The 15,758-nt window shown below is 63.5% G+C and overlaps 3 protein-coding genes across 3 annotated transcripts in view; 1 reads left to right on the forward strand and 2 right to left on the reverse strand.

The window, feature by feature from the left end:
- Positions 1–690, reverse strand: part of SCAI (suppressor of cancer cell invasion) — a 36,448-nt gene extending 35,758 nt beyond the window's left edge. Inside the window, exon 1 of the mRNA XM_057372892.1 lies at positions 389–690. Within this exon, the coding sequence (XP_057228875.1) occupies positions 389–690 (302 nt within the window). The remainder of the gene's footprint in view (positions 1–388) is intronic.
- On the forward strand, positions 610–2,401 carry RPL35 (ribosomal protein L35). The gene is made up of 4 exons (XM_057372971.1): positions 610–691; positions 1,057–1,193; positions 1,519–1,600; positions 2,184–2,401. The coding sequence occupies exons 1-4, from the start codon at positions 689–691 to the stop codon at positions 2,331–2,333; spliced, it is 372 nt and encodes a 123-aa protein (XP_057228954.1). The 5' UTR covers positions 610–688; the 3' UTR covers positions 2,334–2,401.
- Positions 2,402–8,206: 5,805 nt separating this feature from the next.
- OLFML2A (olfactomedin like 2A) lies at positions 8,207–15,676 on the reverse strand. The gene is made up of 8 exons (XM_057372910.1): positions 15,221–15,676; positions 11,357–11,620; positions 11,151–11,258; positions 10,859–11,044; positions 10,433–10,694; positions 10,119–10,355; positions 9,796–9,981; positions 8,207–9,587 (listed from the first exon to the last, which is right to left on the reverse strand). Exons 1-8 carry the CDS (start codon positions 15,659–15,661, stop codon positions 8,986–8,988), a joined length of 2,286 nt encoding a protein of 761 aa, XP_057228893.1. The 5' UTR covers positions 15,662–15,676; the 3' UTR covers positions 8,207–8,985.
- Between the last annotated feature and the right edge of the window lie 82 nt (positions 15,677–15,758).

Consider the following 15,758-nt stretch of genomic DNA (forward strand, 5'->3'; position numbering starts at 1 on the left):
GCAGCGCCGCCGCCGCCAAGACTCGGGGAGCGCCGCTGCCGCCTCGCGCCGGTCCGTGCCGGCCAGCCCCCGCCCCCGCGCGCTTTTATTGGCCGAGCGCTCAGGCTGGCTGCGAGAATGCGTTCTGATTGGCTGCGCCGGCTGTCAATCGAGAGGCTCCGCCCCCTCCCCCCCGGCGCGGCCGGTGAGGCGCGGCGGCTGCCTGGATACGGCGGCGGCGGCACGGCGGGGAGCGACACCGGCCCGKCCGTCCGTCCGTCCGYCCCGAGCGGCMGCCCGCGCTCACRGCCCTGTCCCTGCCTCTGTCCCTGCTCCGTTCCGCCGCGGCGGCCGCTGCCGCCCCGCCCGCCRTMACGTCCCCATCACTGCCAGTGTAAKAGTGCCGCACCTCGGCCAGCGCGGGAACACCGGCTGCGCTCTGACCGGGCTCCTGCCGCCGAGAGAGGCCGGGGGTGGCAGCCGCAGCCCCGAGCGGCGCCCGCGGGGCTCCAGCCCCAGATCCCGGGGCTGACCGTGCCCCCGGCCCGGCCTGTCAGCGCCCCGGCTGGGACCACCGTGCATCCCGCGGGGGGCGCACGGTGCGGAGGCTCCTCCCCCACTCGGGGCGTGTTGGTACGGTCCGGCCGCGGCACCGCCCCTGTCCCTGCACGGCTTCCGTCCTTCCGCTCCGTGCCGCGCGCCGCCCGCCATGGTGAGGGGGCCGGGGCCGCGGGGTGGGAATCCACCGGCATCCGCGGGGTGGGAATCCACCGGCATCCGCGGGAGCTGTCCCCGGGAATCCACCGGCATCCGCGCGAAAGGCCACCGGGGACCCACCGGCATCCGCGGGATCGGCCGCTCGGGATCCACCGGGGACCCACCGGCATCCCGCGGGATCGGCCACCGGGAACCCACCGACATCCCGCGACAGCGGCCGCCTGGGGATACACCGGGACCGGGAGTCCCGGCAGTCCCACATGCCACCGGGCCCGCATATTCGCTCCGCGGGGGTGGAGGGTGGGGGATGCCGGTCTGGAGGCCGGGCGGGGGTACTGACGGCCTGTCCGCTGCYCGCAGGCCAAGATCAAGGCCCGAGATCTGCGCGGGAAGAAGAAGGAGGAGCTGCTGAAGCAGTTGGACGATCTGAAGGTGGAGCTGTCGCAGCTGCGCGTGGCCAAAGTCACCGGTGGGGCCGCMTCCAAGCTGTCCAAAATGTGAGTGTTTGCGGGAGGACCAGGGGAGCAGGGCAGGGACCGCGGAGTGACCAGAGCGCCGTGTCTGAGAGCTGCGCTCACCGGCTGTGGTTGTTGTGTGCTGTAAAAACATCCTTAAAAACCGGCATGGTGGAGAAACACATCTCTGTGGGGCTGAGGGTCGGTCTGTGTGTCTGCTCAGAGCCGGGAGCAGTCGGTGTTTGCTGTAATACGGTGCGGTGTAAATGCTCCGGAGCACACAGAGTTTCTGTACCCCGGGTTTGGTCCGCGGAGATGGTGCTGCAGGCTGTCCTGAGATCCTTGTCTTTGTCCCTTCCACCTGCAGCCGTGTGGTGCGCAAATCCATCGCCAGAGTGCTCACTGTCATCAACCAGACCCAGAAGGAGAACTTGAGGAAGTTCTACAAGGTAAGGACAAACAAGTGGCCTTTCATCTCTTGCTGTTAACAATTACAGCGATTGTGGGAAGGAACTGAATTTGTCAATKGCTACTTAAAAGCTTAAAACTCAGTGGAAAACGTTATGTTCAGTTTTAAAGTTCTCTGGCYATGGTTRCTTTTAAGCATTACTGCAAGAATTCTCTAACTTACTGGGAATCTGCTTTTGCTGGGGAGTCTTCTCCTGCAGCATCCCTTCTGTAGGGTGTGGTGAACTTCCTGGAAGATGCAGTTTGCAGAAATGCAGATACTCTTTTATTTTAAATGTAACCATCTTGCGGGTGATGAAGAAATTCTTTATCTGAATAAGGTTCTGTAATTTTTAGAATATTGCYTCTTGGAGTTTGAATTAAATCAGTTGCAGGGGGGAAGCTTTACTAGAGGTGTTGAATAACTGAGGCTTGGAGTGTCCTAAACTTCCAGACTGTACTGATAGTCCCGATGGAGAAAGGCTTGAGCAGTGGTGCTGGTTTGTGGCAGGAGCTCAGCTCAGCTCAGCTCAGCTCAGCCTGGAGCCGTGTCTAAACCCCACTGCCGTGTGTCTTTGCAAACAGGGCAAGAAGTACAAACCCCTGGATCTGCGGCCCAAGAAAACTCGGGCCATGAGGCGCCGGCTGAACAAGCACGAGGAGAACCTGAAGACCAAGAAGCAGCAGCGAAAGGAACGTTTGTACCCGGCCCGGAAATTCGCCATCAAGGCATAGCCCTGAGCAAACTGCAGCTCTGGGCTGGGGGGCTGAGGWTGGCTCATTAAATGGAGTTTGATTTGGAAGTGTCACTGGTGATTTCTTTGGTAGTGGTGGGTAAAGATCATAAAGATGTCATCAGATTAATAGAAGTGGAAGGATTCACAGAAAGTGTTTGAACTGTGACTGCTGATGAAAATACAGACCTGGCAGTTTATTTTCCTCTGAGGAGCTGGCAATGGATGCAGATCACTCAAACATGTAAAAAGTATTTAACCTGAGATTGATGTAAAATGAAAGCTTTTCACAAACATTGGTAGTCAGTTAATATTTATCACTTCAGTTTTAAAGTTTTGTCTTGTGCCAGTGTTTTAAGCGTTAACAGAAATAAATTCATTAGCTGAGGGGTTTTAGGGGGCATCATGGAAACTGAAGGATTTTGTCAGCACTTGTTTTGGATCTCTGGGCAACTTGTAGCTCCCAAGAACCCCTTTATTCTCTGGGTGTGGGTTCTGATGAGGGCACGGGAGCTCACGGTGTGAAAAAAGTCTGAGCTCCAAGGCTGATATCACTGAATACCCAGGGCATCCGTGGCCTCGCTGTTCCATGCTTCTACCTGCAAGGCACAGCATGGGTTAAACGGTTTGTCTTTATCCCCCGTGAAGTTCTTCAGGACTTGGAGATGGAGTTACAATTCCAAAAGCCTTTTTTGGTTCTGATTGTGAGGAGTTCCACAGTGCTGCTGGAGCGTGAGGGCTGCAGCACTCATGGTTTGTGTTAGTGCAGCCAATGCATTCGAACATGAAAAATTCCCTCTCCATTAGGGGGTTCCTAGATTGGATCCAGATTCTGTTTAGGAAAATGATCTTAATTCTGCTCCTTCAATTAARGATTTTTAAGCCTCAAATGAGTTCTATCCCGAGAGGTCTAATCACGTGTGGTGTAGAGAATTTCCCCTACATGGTGGCATTGCGAGGGGTGGCGGCACCAGGATGTCAGCCGGGGTTTGCCATGGCTTTGTTTGGAGCCGGGGGTGGATGGGACGTGTCTGGCAGCGACAGTTCCCGGCCTGGCACAGCGCAGGGCAACGCTGCCAGAGCGTGCCGTGGGACGGCGTGCTGCGTGTGGGAACCGGCTCCTTGGCTCRGGCTCCATTCCCAGCAAGGCAGGCAGGGTTACAGATGGCTCTTTCCATCTCTGTCCTGCTGTGGCCCACAGAGAGCTGCTCAGGGTGGGCTATGAGCTTCTTCCCCGGCACACGCAGCCCCCAGGAGCAGGAGCACCCTCTGTGAGGATCCCAGGTCTGCACTCTCTGTGCYAGGAGCCGGGTGCCTGAAGGAGACGGAGAGGGGCTGATCCCTGTGCTGGGAACGGGGCAGGCTGGGGCAGATCRTGCCTGGCTGCATTTGGGCTTCTCTTGGGAGAGGTGTGTGCCCTGTGCTGTTCCAGCAGTGCAGCTGAGGGGAGCCTGACGGCTCTGCCAGCATTCCCAACAACATGGCAAAGCAAACATGGTGTGAACTCTGCACTGCAGTGACTGGTGACTGTCACAGGTGCTCCAGGTGTCACCTTCCACCTCAGCCACAGCTGAGGATCTGCTGTCTCAAGGATCCCATCACAGTACAGATCACTGGCRTGCCAGTCAATAATGAGAGCAGGGGGATCAAAAATGGGGAAAACCTCCAGCTCAGCAGGCACTGAACAGCCAAGAGCCATCCCCATGCTGAAGTGGGAGCCAGTACCAGAGAACAGCTCAGGCTTTGCTTTGTGCACAGCCCACAGCCGCAGTTTGGGGAGGTGAACGTGTTTCTGGCACTGCACTAAATCCTGGAGCTGAATTACTCCATCCACCCATAGCTGTGTGACAAAACCAACCAGTCCGGCCCTTCCAAGAGAGCTGCCCTGTTACAGGAGACATCCTGCAGACAAGCAGCCCTTTAAGTGACCATGAAYAACAGACTGATTGAGTGGACACAGATGAAGTGATGAGCCTCCTCCAGGGCCCAGGCAGAGGAGATGCTTGTTCCTGCTGGGACAGCAAGGCACAGCCACRCAGATTCCCCAGAGCACCCCGGTGTTGTGCTGCCTCTGTGGGGACACACAGTGCTCCCGTGTGCCACTGCAGGCCGTGTGGCCCCTGTGCCCCTCTGGCATGGCACTGCCTGGCTGTGGGGTCAGTGCCCTGGGACCYCACCGGCTGTGGGTTTAGCACTGCTGTTTGCAGAGTGTCAGAATCTCAGAGGCTCAAACTGTTTATTTGCTCCTCGTAACTGATGATATCCCTCAGCACTGGAGAGTCTTCCCAGGAAAAGACGGTTTACAGCAAATAAATAATTTCCCAGGCGGAGATGAGGACGGATGAGCAGCTGCTGGCTGGCTGCGGGGCACGGCCCAGGGCTGGTGCTGCTGCAGAGGGAGCCCTGGCCCTGTGCCCTGGAACACATCCAGCAGGACCAGATGTTTCTGCCCAGCACAGCAGGACCGGCCTGGAGCCAACAGTGTCTCTGGGAGCTCACAGCACCCGCTCCTGGACCCAATTCTGCAGCTGGGGCAGGCCTGGGGCTGCGGGGAGAGGGGCTGCAGAGGGGGCAGAGGCAGAYGTGAGCTGTACAATCACAGGATCTTTTAGGATGGAAGAGACCCTCAAGATACAGTCCAACTGTGAACCAAGTATTGCTGAGGAAAGCCCTCAACCCACGTCCCCTGGCTGGTGTTTGCTGTGATGGACACAAACCCCAGTTCCCCAAACGCTCCTGCCATTGCTCCTGTCACCTCCCTCCTTCAGCATGGTCCTTGACTGCTGCCACAGRGCTGATCCCGGTTCCTGCACCCGCGGGTGTGTGGGCAGCGGGACACAGAGGGACATGGGGATGCTGTGCAGGGCAGGGAGCTCGGGAGTGACCACCTGGGCACACCCCGGTGCCCTCGGCAGTGCCATGTCCGGCACACGGGCACTGGAAGAGCTGGCCCCGCACGGCTCTGGCTGCGTGCGAGCAGCGTGTCCGGGGCAGCTGCTGACCACAAAGCCCATGCCGAGAGCGCCTGGCCTGGCGGGGAAATGCCGTGGACAGCCCAGGTCTGCCCGGCCCTCAATGCCCGTTTTGTTGGCCAGTCTGGGGGAGGACTTGCCCCCTCAGTGCCCTGGTGCCGCTGCTCCATGAATACGGGCAGTGTCTGACACTGCCGCAGGGCTCTGCCCCCGCCGTCCTGGGGCTCCCGGCTGAAGGAAAGGTGGCCCTGGGGCTCGCAGAGCTGGGGCTGCTGCGTGCTGGGGGCTGCTGGCTCCCAGCCAGCCTGGCTGCACATCCGCAGGGACAGGGACAAACCTCGGCATGGGCTGAGCAGAGCCCACCAGAGCCCCGGATCCCTGCCGGGCTGTGCCGTGGGTGCTGCTGGAGAAGGGCTGTTCGAGGTGCACCCTACCGGCCCTGAGGAGCTGCCGTGCTGAGCCCGGGGTGCTGTGGAGCTGGTGATGGAAGCCTGGGAAAGATTTCTGTTTCCACTGGCGAGTGAGTCAGCGGCGGCACCGCCAAAGCCCGTGGSTCCCCTCCCTTCCCTCCGGCCACCGCCCAGCACCCGCTGCCCAGCTCCTTCCCACAGCTGCTCGGGGTCATCAGCCTTGGCACCTGTGTCCCCACATCACAGAGTGTCCCTGCACTGTCCTGCAGCTCCCGGACAATACCCAGAGCCCCTGGTGGTGCCAGTGTTCTCCCACCGAGCATGTCCCAGCGTGGGCAGCAATGGGTGGTGCCGCTGGCACTGAGCCTCCTGTGTCCCAGGGAGGACCTGGGGGCTGCTGGCACGGCTGGGCACCACGTCCAGGAGCCTGACTGTGTCCAGATGGCCATGGCAGGGCACCCAGGCAGCTCCCGGGGTGGAATAAGCACCAAGTTTTTGGTGCACCCTCAGTGGGTGCCAACAGACTGCAGCCACGGATGTCATCTGATGCCATCCTGTGCCCACTGTACATCCTGCCCATCCAAAGACTGGCCACCCCCGCCTCACCTCGGCCCCGRGACAGCTGAGCACTGGGCCGGCTCCATGGGGAGAGCAGGACACCAGCCTGGGCAGCGGGGCCAGGAGAAGGCAAAACCACCACAAACAAACCAGCCCGGCCAGTAACTGAGAAGGAGGCGGGGAGGGATCAGGGCTCAGTGCCCGGCTGCACAGGGCAGGAGGGGATTTTGGGAGCGAGGGCTGTGGCACCAGAGCCACCTGCCCACACGGCCTCGGCTGCCCYTCCCCAGGCGCCACATCGCTGTCACGGGGGCCTTGGGCACCACAGCCCCCCAGCATCCCTGTCTCAAGCTTCATTTACTGCTTGCTGCTGAACTGAGAGATTTTAATCTTTTAATCACGTTATGAGCCGAGGTGGTGCCGGCCACGCACAGGAGGAATGTCTGGAAGTCAGCAGCGCCCGTCGCGGCGGGAGCCCATCCTGCCCCCACCCGCGTGTCCCCACTGTGTCCTGCTCAGGGACCCCTGTCCTCCCCAGCCTGCTTTGTCCTGAGACTGGAACTGGGACCAGGAGCAGAACGTGGGACCAGAGAGCGGGACCAGCCCCTGGGGACTGCTGCCAGAACAAGGATCAGCTCACAAAGGGCTGAGCGGCTGAAACTCCTCACACAGCCCGAAACACCCAACACAGCGTAGTGCKCTGACCACGTGTGTTTCATTCCTCCCTTCCCATGTTTTCTGACCGAGRGGAGCGGAGGGGTGTCCGTAGCCCAGCCCAGCACAGCGCGGAGCCACGGTAGCCCCTGCGGAAAAACAACAAAGCTCTGGAATCAGAGATGTGCTGGGAGTTTACTTTACCACAAAAAAATGTCAGAAATCCGTATTGTTTGGACAGGGATTTGCTGGGGATCGCTAGATAAAAGCCTGGCAGGGACCCAGTCGGGGGGAAAAGTCAGCCGGCTCCTTTCTGGTGGCGAGGACTCGCGGCCAAGCGAGGGGTGCAGCACATGGCCAGCGCGGGGGTCGGGGCAGGGGCGGCCGGGGCTGCGGGAGCCAGAGGAGAACGGAGGGGCCAGGAGAGGGGGTGCCACACTGCCCCGCGCCTGGCACAGCTTCAGATCTTCGCAGCGGGAAACATTCCCGCATGCAGAGACACCGGCGGTGGCGGCTCCGCAGCACGAGGCGCCCGTGGCCACCGGCCGGCGAGGGGACACTGTCCCCGCACTCTCGGACAGGACCGGGAGGGCACCGGCCGCAGGGACTGCTCTCACCGGGCCCGGCAGCTCCGCGCCTGCCAAGGATGCCGCAGCTCCGGGGCAGCGGCTCCGGCCGTGTCCACTGTGAACCGCTCCGGCCATGTCCACTGTGAGCGGCTCCGGCCGTGTCCACTGTGAGCTGCTCCGGCCGTGTCCACTCTCACCCTCTCCGGCCGTGTCCACTCTGAGCTGCTCCGGCCGTGTCCACTCTGAGCTGCTCCGGCCGTGTCCACTCTCAGCGGCTCCGGCCGTGCCCACTTTCACCCTCTCCAGCCGTGCCCAGCCTCAGCGGCTCCGGCCGTGCCCACTCTCAGCTTCTCCATGCCTTGATTCCCGGGGCTCCAGGGCTGCTGCTCAGGCCGGACAATGCCCGAGATCCTTCTCCCCAGACCCGGCAGGGGCTCTCCTGCTCTGCGCTGCCCTGGCACCGCGCTGGTGCCGCTGGGGGAATGAGGGGTGCCCGGCCTGGCCGGGTGTGGGCAGATGTGCCTGCAAGGYGTGCAGTGAACAGCAGCCACGGGTGACAGCAACCCCGGGACACTCCTGAGCGTGGAAGTTGGCCCAGAGGACGAGGATGGCRARGGACAGGGACAGTGAGGGRTGGGGATGGCGAGCACCCACCCTGGCCACTCCTCCGTGCCCAGGTTCAGAGCCAATGACAACACACACAGCCTGCTCTCACACCTGTTAATGTTTTAATACTGCTCACGTCTAAAATGACCAAAACCAAGCCAAGCGCTCGCAGCCCCTCACTCTGCCTCACCCGGGGAGTGAGAGGCCCGTGGGCTGCCCTGTGCAGGGCTGGGTGAGGGCCGGTGTGAGGGTGGGCGTGCAGGTGGCTGTGCGGGCAGGACACCCCGGGCAGGCTCCTCCACGCTGCTGCTGAAGGGACTCGCAGGCCTCCGGTGAAGGTATTTAAATAACAAGCTCATGGTCAGCAAAAGCGAAGGCATCTTAACCACATTTCCTAAAATAGCGACTGGCACCTGTTCCTGGGGGCTGGCAGTGAGGGGCCTGCCCGCCCCCGGGGCTGGGTACAGGCTGGGCTGTGGGGCTGTCCCGGTGCTGGCACGGTGCCCGTGGGTGTGCGGGGAGCAGCAGGGCTGGGGCAGTGCAGGAGGGTGCTCAGGGTGCTGGTGCAGGGCAGTGGTGCCWGCAGTGGCGGAGGGATGTGGGGCTGGGCTCCTCTTTCATCCCAGGAAGGCAATGCCAGCGGAGCTGCCACGGCCCCAGGGGCCACGTTGTCCTGGGGGTGTCTGCTGTGGGCTGCTCTTGTGTGCTCTCCTTGCCCTGCAGCGCAGGTGACAGGCACAGGGGATGGGGAAGGTTTCGGGGTAAGCTGGGCTTTGCCAGAGCCCTGGCTGGGGTTGGGGTGCCAGGGCCGGGCTGTGTCGGGGTGCCCCAGCCGGGTGTGGGGCAGGGCAGGCGCAGGAGTGCAGTGTGACCCGCACGGGCACTCAGAGCACGAAGCGCAGCCCGTACGTCATCTGATGGCCGTTGTCCCACGCATAGAGCACCTTCTCCTTGGGGTTGTAGTCGACCTGCGTGGTGAAGGAGTAGTGGTTGAGGAARGGCAGTCGCAGCTCTGCCTCCGTGTTTGTGTGCGTATCAAAGGCGTAGGAGATCTGCCCTTCCTTCTGGCTGTAGGTGTCCACGGCATAGAGGATGCCGCAGATGATGAAGCAGTTCCCGTAGCTGTTGCGCTTCAGCCCCGTTTTCCAGGTGGTCTCCTTGCGCACCGAGAGGTCCCCGGGGTCAAGGCGGCTCAGGACGATCACCTCCTGCTGTGAGTAGTCGTAGTCCACGGAGGGGTAGATGACCCAAAGCCCGCTTTCATCCACGGCAAAGTCGATGTCCGAGTGGCCCCTCCACTTCCAGGGCGTGGTGTCCTCATACACCACATCGTGGAGCAGCGCCCAGCCCGCCACGTAGCGCTCCTTCAGGTCGTACTTGATGATRTTCTTGGTGAAGGCACGGTTGTAGTAGAAGGCTCCTCGGTACACCACGTGCCCSGTGCCAATCCAGTTGTAGGGCAGTTTGTAGAGGTTGCTCCAGCGGCCTGKGAGTGGGTGGGAGAGGTGTTGGGACCCTCCAGAGTACAGGGGTCCCATGCATGATGGTCAGAGCATGCTGGCAGTGGCAGGGGATTGTGTCCCCCTTCTGTCCCATGTTTGGGATGCCCCCCCAGCTGCCCCAGAGCCCACCCAGCACTGGACACCACCCAGGAGGAGCCAGGGCCCCTGCACCCATCGGCTGCTGACTCTCACCCTGCTTGAAGTTGTCCAGGCTCCTGAACTCCACCAGGCTGTTGCCATAGTAGTAGTTGGTGACATAGATGCGCTCGTCCTTGGCTGCTGGGTCCTTCATCCAGGCCCCCTCRTTGCGCCCGTAGCTGTGGTGCTCCGTGGGGGCCTCCACGGACTCGATGGTGCCTTCACACTCCRCCTCCTTCACTGGTACCAGGGGGAGGAAAGGAAGGCTCATCCCTGCCCCAGGCAGCTGCCTCCTCCTCACTCCCCATGGCACACTATTGCCAGTGGAGCTTGCCCATGGCCCTGGGCCCCCTCCCCGCTGTCCCCTGCTCACCCACCTCTGTTGGGGGTTTCGGAGCCCCCGGTGCTGTGGGTGCTGTGCCCGGGGGCCGGGCCGGGCGGGCTGCGGGCGGTGCTGCGGGGCACAGGGGCAGTGCTGGGCACGGCTGTGCTGCTGAGCACCACTGTGCTCTCCGTCTGTGCCACGGCCTGGGCCGGGGTGCCCTCAGCCAGGCTGGCCACGGGGCCCCTGTCCTGCTGCTGCTCTGGCACGGCTGCCCCTCGCAYGGAGCCCTCTGCGGGGGCACAAGCTGGGGTTAGCGGGTTTGGGGACACTCCTGGCCCTCCCAGTCCTGCCCCGGCCCAGGCTCACCGCGGCTGCCGGCCGGACCCTCCGCTGCTCCAGCCTGCCCGACCTTGTAGTACGTGATGCCTCGGACCACAGTCTGCTGGTGTGCCAGGGGCTTGGGCTTGGCCGTGGGCTGTGAGCCCGCTCTGGCCTTGCTGTTCTCCTTTTTGGGCTTGTCAGGCTTCAGCAGCTTCTCCTTGGGTGGCCGGGGGCCYGCTCTGTCCCCCAGGGCCTTGCGGGTGCTGGGGTACCGTGCTGCCTCCTTCTCTCGGCCGCCTGTTGTGTCCTGGGGGGCACAGCCTGATCACAGCCCCTTCCCTCACATCCCTCCCATCCCTCCCATCCCTCCTGTCCCTGCTGCCACCGTGCCAGGCACTGGGCACAGCCACCAGCCCAGGATTTGCCCCAATGCATCCCCAGCTCGGGGGAGCGAGGCACASCCCAGGGTACCTGTGCCTTGCTCTCGGGGATGGCAGCCGCGTCCTTCTGCAGCAGCTGGTAGCCCAGGTTGGAGATCTCCTTCTTGATGCTGATCATGATGTCAGAGTAGTTCTCGTAGCGTTTCATCTGGTCGGTGAGGTGCTGGACGCTCTCCTTCATGAAGTCATTCTCCCTGCTCAGGTTGGTCTTGATGGTCTGCAGGAGAGAAGAGGTTGGAGCCCAACCTCCAGGGAGTTTGTGGCACCCCAAACAATCCCGAGCAATCCCGGGGGACGGGATGGTGCTGCTGGGGGTCACTCACCTCCTCCAGCGTGTTCATCTGGGCCACCACCTTGTTGATGTAGGAGTGCACCTTCATCAGGTCCATGCTGTACAGCGTTCCCTCGAGCAGGTCCACCATGGACTGCAGCTGAGAGAGGGCACAGGGACGGGCCCGGGGTAAGGGCTGGGGCTGGGGCAGGGGCACGGGGAGGGGTCAGGACCCCAGCCCCACCACACCACAGATACCTTGAACAGCTCAGGCGCCTGCTTCTTCAGCTTCTCCATCTTCCACTCATTCTCACAGGGGTTGAGTGAGGAGGGGGGCGCGGTGCAGGAGCACTTGCAGTCGGCCCCCGAGCTCACCGTCTCCACGGTGTAGAAATCCTCCACGCGAGCGCTGCCRTTCCTGACGCGGCTGCAGGCGTCCTTGCTGAGCGGCCGCAGGATGCACTTGCAGCGGCAGTCGGAGCCCTCCGAGGTCATCCGGACCTGGTCCACATCACCCAGAGCCTGCGGAACACGCGGTGAGCCTGCTGTTCCACCCGGGTGTCCCACAGGGACAATTCCCTCACTGCTGCTTGCCCAGAGATCTTTCCCGCTGCCCCAAAGCGTGTGAGGCATTGCTGGCCCAGAGCCCCCGGTCCCAGCCCTCTGCACGCAGCCTGACAGCGACAAAACCCAAACCCCTGCTCATCACCAGCGCGTTTGGTGGCTCAGCCCCCAGCAGGACCGCAGCGAGCAGGGATGGTGGCAGGCAGAGCCAGCAGCGCCTCTGTGCCCCCCAGCACAGCTCCAAACCCACACAGGGCTCCTTGTTCGTGGTGACACGCAGGCACCTCGGGGTGAGCTCGGCCCCTCAGTGCGCCGCGATGGCCCGAGGCACACGCTCAAGGACTCCCTTGTTCCCACACACGGCCCTGACTCACGCCACAGARCCCAGGGTGCTTTTCAGCTGGTCTAGCCCAGTCCTCTCATTGCTCTCAAGAACAGGGAAACTGAGTCCTTCTCACCCCCTTCCACCATCTCTGCACCCGCGGGGACACCTGGGCTGTCCCGGTGCGCTGTCCCGGGTGTCCGGTGCGCTGTCCCGGGTGTCCGGTGGGCTGTCCCGGGTGTCCGGTGCGCTGTCCCGGGTGTCCGGTGCGCTGTCCCGGGTGTCCGGTGCGCTGGGATGTGCCTGCTCCGAGCACCCGGGAGGGCGGGGGAGAGGGAAAGGCGGCGCGGTGACCCCGGGGACAGAGGGCTCTGCCCACAGGGACTCTGACTCATCCTGGGAACCAGAACGGTGGCAGAGCTGGGAAACARGCTGAGCTCTGGCTCCCGGTCCTTGCCGAAGCGCGGCGGAGCACAGCGCAGCGTGGGAAAGGGCAGAGGCGCACGGGGTCCATGTCCCGGCTGCGGCAGCACCCACGGATCCTCCTCCCTGCGCTCTGCTCCGAGCTGGGCACGGACCCACAGCTCCCCACAGCCCACACGGGACAGCGCTTCCTCCCTTTCCTGAAGAGCTGCAGAACTTCACACGTTTTGCATTTCAAAAAACCCCTCTTTCGTTCAAAGGGAAACCGGGTCCTGCTGGCTGAAGGAAAACACCAGGGAGCCAAAGGGCTGTAAATGGAGCAGAATCTAATCAAACTCTCAGCAGGGAGCAGGGCAGGGACCCCCTCCCCAAACACCACCTCGCCAGGCTCACAGGTCCCCGTGGCCCCTGACCTTCCCCCTGGGCGCTTGTGCAAACAGGCAGCACGGTTCAGAGCCGGCCCCTCTGCACACACCCGGCCCCGAACTGCGCTGTCCCGGCCACGAGCAATGTCCACCGCTGCCTGAGCTCCTGGTGGCACACACATCCCTGTGGGAACCCCATGCCAGATCCTGGGGGGCCCTACTGGAGTTCCAGGCTGGGGTTCCCCGTTCCTGCCAGCGCCCAGAGCACCAGCGAGCGGTGAGGGTGGCCCGGCTGCGGTACAGCCCGGCGACACCGGGCACACGCTGTGGTGGCACCTGCTCTCAGCACCTTCTGCAGGGCTGCAGATGGCCGTGCTGGGAGCTCGCTCCTGAGGGAGCAGGGACAGTGGGCTGTGCATCCCCTCCCACAGCCCCGGCACACTGTGGGGGTCCCGCATGTCCCGCTCAGRTGGGGCGAGAGCACAGGGGTGCCCAAAGCAGCGAACGCACCGCAGCAGATGTGACACCGCTCAGAGTGGAGGTGTCCGGCACACAGGGCCTCTCCCATGACATGAAGGGTCAGTCCCTCCCCAGAGACCCTCCCRCTCCATCCCGCGTGTGTCTCACTGAAGCGCGGCCGGGGCGGCCGCCCACTTTCACCGGGGCCGTAACACTAAACCTCGCTCTCCTGTTACCAGCTTCCTTAAACAGGAACTGCACGCTCTATTCATACAGAAAAGCCCATGAACGAGGAAGTATTAAAAAACAGGTTCCCGCGTGGGGACACTGTGAGGGTCACCCACCGGGGTACATGGGCTGGGTGCCCTCTGCCAGCCCGCAGGGACACACAGACCCTCACCCCGACAGTGCACAGGTGGGTGGGGATGTGCGAGCAGGAGGCAGTTCATGCTGCTCCTCCTGCTCCAGGAGGGAATCCSTGAGCTCCCCAAGGAGCCTGCACGGGGGTTTGGTGCAGCCCTGCAGGGCTCTGGTGCTTCTCTCCCTGGATCCCCCTGCTCGCTGCAGGGTTCTGGCAGGTGGCTGCTGCCTCTCCTCCACTGTGGTTTCCAGCTCCACAGGGGCTGCACACCCAYGGCTGGTGTGGGAGAGTGTCACTGCACTTTGCTGAGGTTTACTCACTCTAAGTTTTATGAGCTGGGTAATTTTTCTGGTTTCTGGGATTTCTTGCACATCCATGTGAGCACAGAGTTTGTGACATTATTTGGAGAAAGCGGGACCTTTGACAATGACCCTTGGCCGGCTTTTAAGCTGTCCTTTGGCTGCAGCCAGAGGAYTCATCTCGGAGGAAAACATGCAGTGTTGATAAGCTGCTGCACCGCACGCCTCTGGCACAGCTGCTGGAAGGCATGTCCCCATCACGGGAGGGAAACCATGTCACCCTCCTCTTCCTCCTCCTCCACCCAGGCTTGGCACAAGGTGCCAACACACGTCCAGCAGCTGAGGCAGAACGGTGCTGGCAGGGCTGGGACACGGCTGACGGCAGCCAGGCCCCCGGCGCTGGCGCTGCTTGGGCATCCCGTGTCGGTCACGGGGACACGGCCATGCCAAGTGCTTGTGTGGCACACGCATGCCCACCGATGGCATCTCATCCAACGGCAAGAACGAGGAAAACACCCCTGAGCACAGCAGGCAGCACCTGCGGGGAGGGAGGGAGGGAGGGATGGAGGAGGCGACGGCACCACGTGGATCTCTGAGTCCTGCCAGCATCAGTCCTGGCACCCCACCGGGAAAGCCAGCAACAGGGCATTCCAGGCTCGGGATATCTGTTCCGAGCTAAGTACTGCCGACAACAGCTGCATTAACGTCGTTTTCCACCAAACGCCTTGGAAAATGTTTACTTCTTAACATTTTGGTGATCCTAGCAGTAGCTGCTCCCACCACCATTCCCCTGGGCTGGGTCCCGGTGTCCCCGCTCCGGCCCCGCTCCGGCCACTGACCCCGTGGGAGACGTGTTCCAGCTGGAACCGAGGGCTCCTGGATGCACGGGGGAGGCTGGCTCCCCGCGCTGCCCGGTCCCGCTCTGCTCCCCGAGGGGGAAAGGCTTGTCTGGGCTGTTCTCTCTGGCACGGAGTCGCTCATTGCGGCGCCCATCMGCGCAGCGCCGGGGCTTGGGCACCTTCCAAGCGCTCGAACGCGCCCGCCGCTCGGGCCATTCCCTGCGCCGAGCCCCCGCCGCGGTTGGAACACCGGCACACGGACCCCAGCCCGTCCCGGGATCCCCGCCCGCTGCCCAGGACGGGCCGCGCCCGCGCCTCTCCGCCGGGACACCGAGAGCAGCGACCGCCGGGGACACCGGGCCGGTCCCCTACGGACAGAGCTGCCCCCGCCCGCTCCCGAGCACCGCCGGGATCGCTCCCGGCCGCGATCGCGATCTCGGTCCCGACCCCAGTCGGTGCCGGTGCCGGTGCCGGTCCGGCCCGTCCTTACCGTGGCGGCGCCGCGCACCGTGGCCAGCGCCGGGAGCAGGAGCGCGGGGAGCAGCAGCGCCCGCATGGCGAGAGCGGCGGTGACCGCCCGCACCGAGCGCCCGCTCCGCCCGTCCCGTCCCGTCCCGGAGGCGGGGAGGAGCCGCCCGTCCCGTCCGCCCGTCCGTCCCGTCCCGCCCCGCCCCGTCCCGGCGGCGGCACCGGCCTCAGCGGCGGCGGGGGCGGCGCGTTCCCCCGGGTGGAGCTGCCCGTGCCCGCCTCGGGGCTCTCGATGGACCGGAGCTGCCCGGTGCCCCGGGCCGGGGCCGTCCGCTCCCTCCCGGGGCTGGCCGATTCCCTCCTCTGAGGAGGCGGTGTCCCGGGGCGAGCCCGGCAGGATCCTCGCCGGGGCTGTGCGGTTCCCCCTCTCCCGGTGCCCAGTTCCCGGTACCCGGTGCCCCATTTCCCCCTTTCCCGGTGCCCCGTGCCCGGGCACAGCTCGGGGCTCGGCCGGCGGCTGCCCCCTGCCGCTCCGCCGCTCCCGGTGCACCGGCACGGGG

This window comes from Malurus melanocephalus, unplaced genomic scaffold, assembly GCF_030028575.1.
Source record: "Malurus melanocephalus ecotype Western Australia unplaced genomic scaffold, MMel_1.1 scaffold_181, whole genome shotgun sequence".
NCBI classification, from domain to species: domain Eukaryota; kingdom Metazoa; phylum Chordata; class Aves; order Passeriformes; family Maluridae; genus Malurus; species Malurus melanocephalus.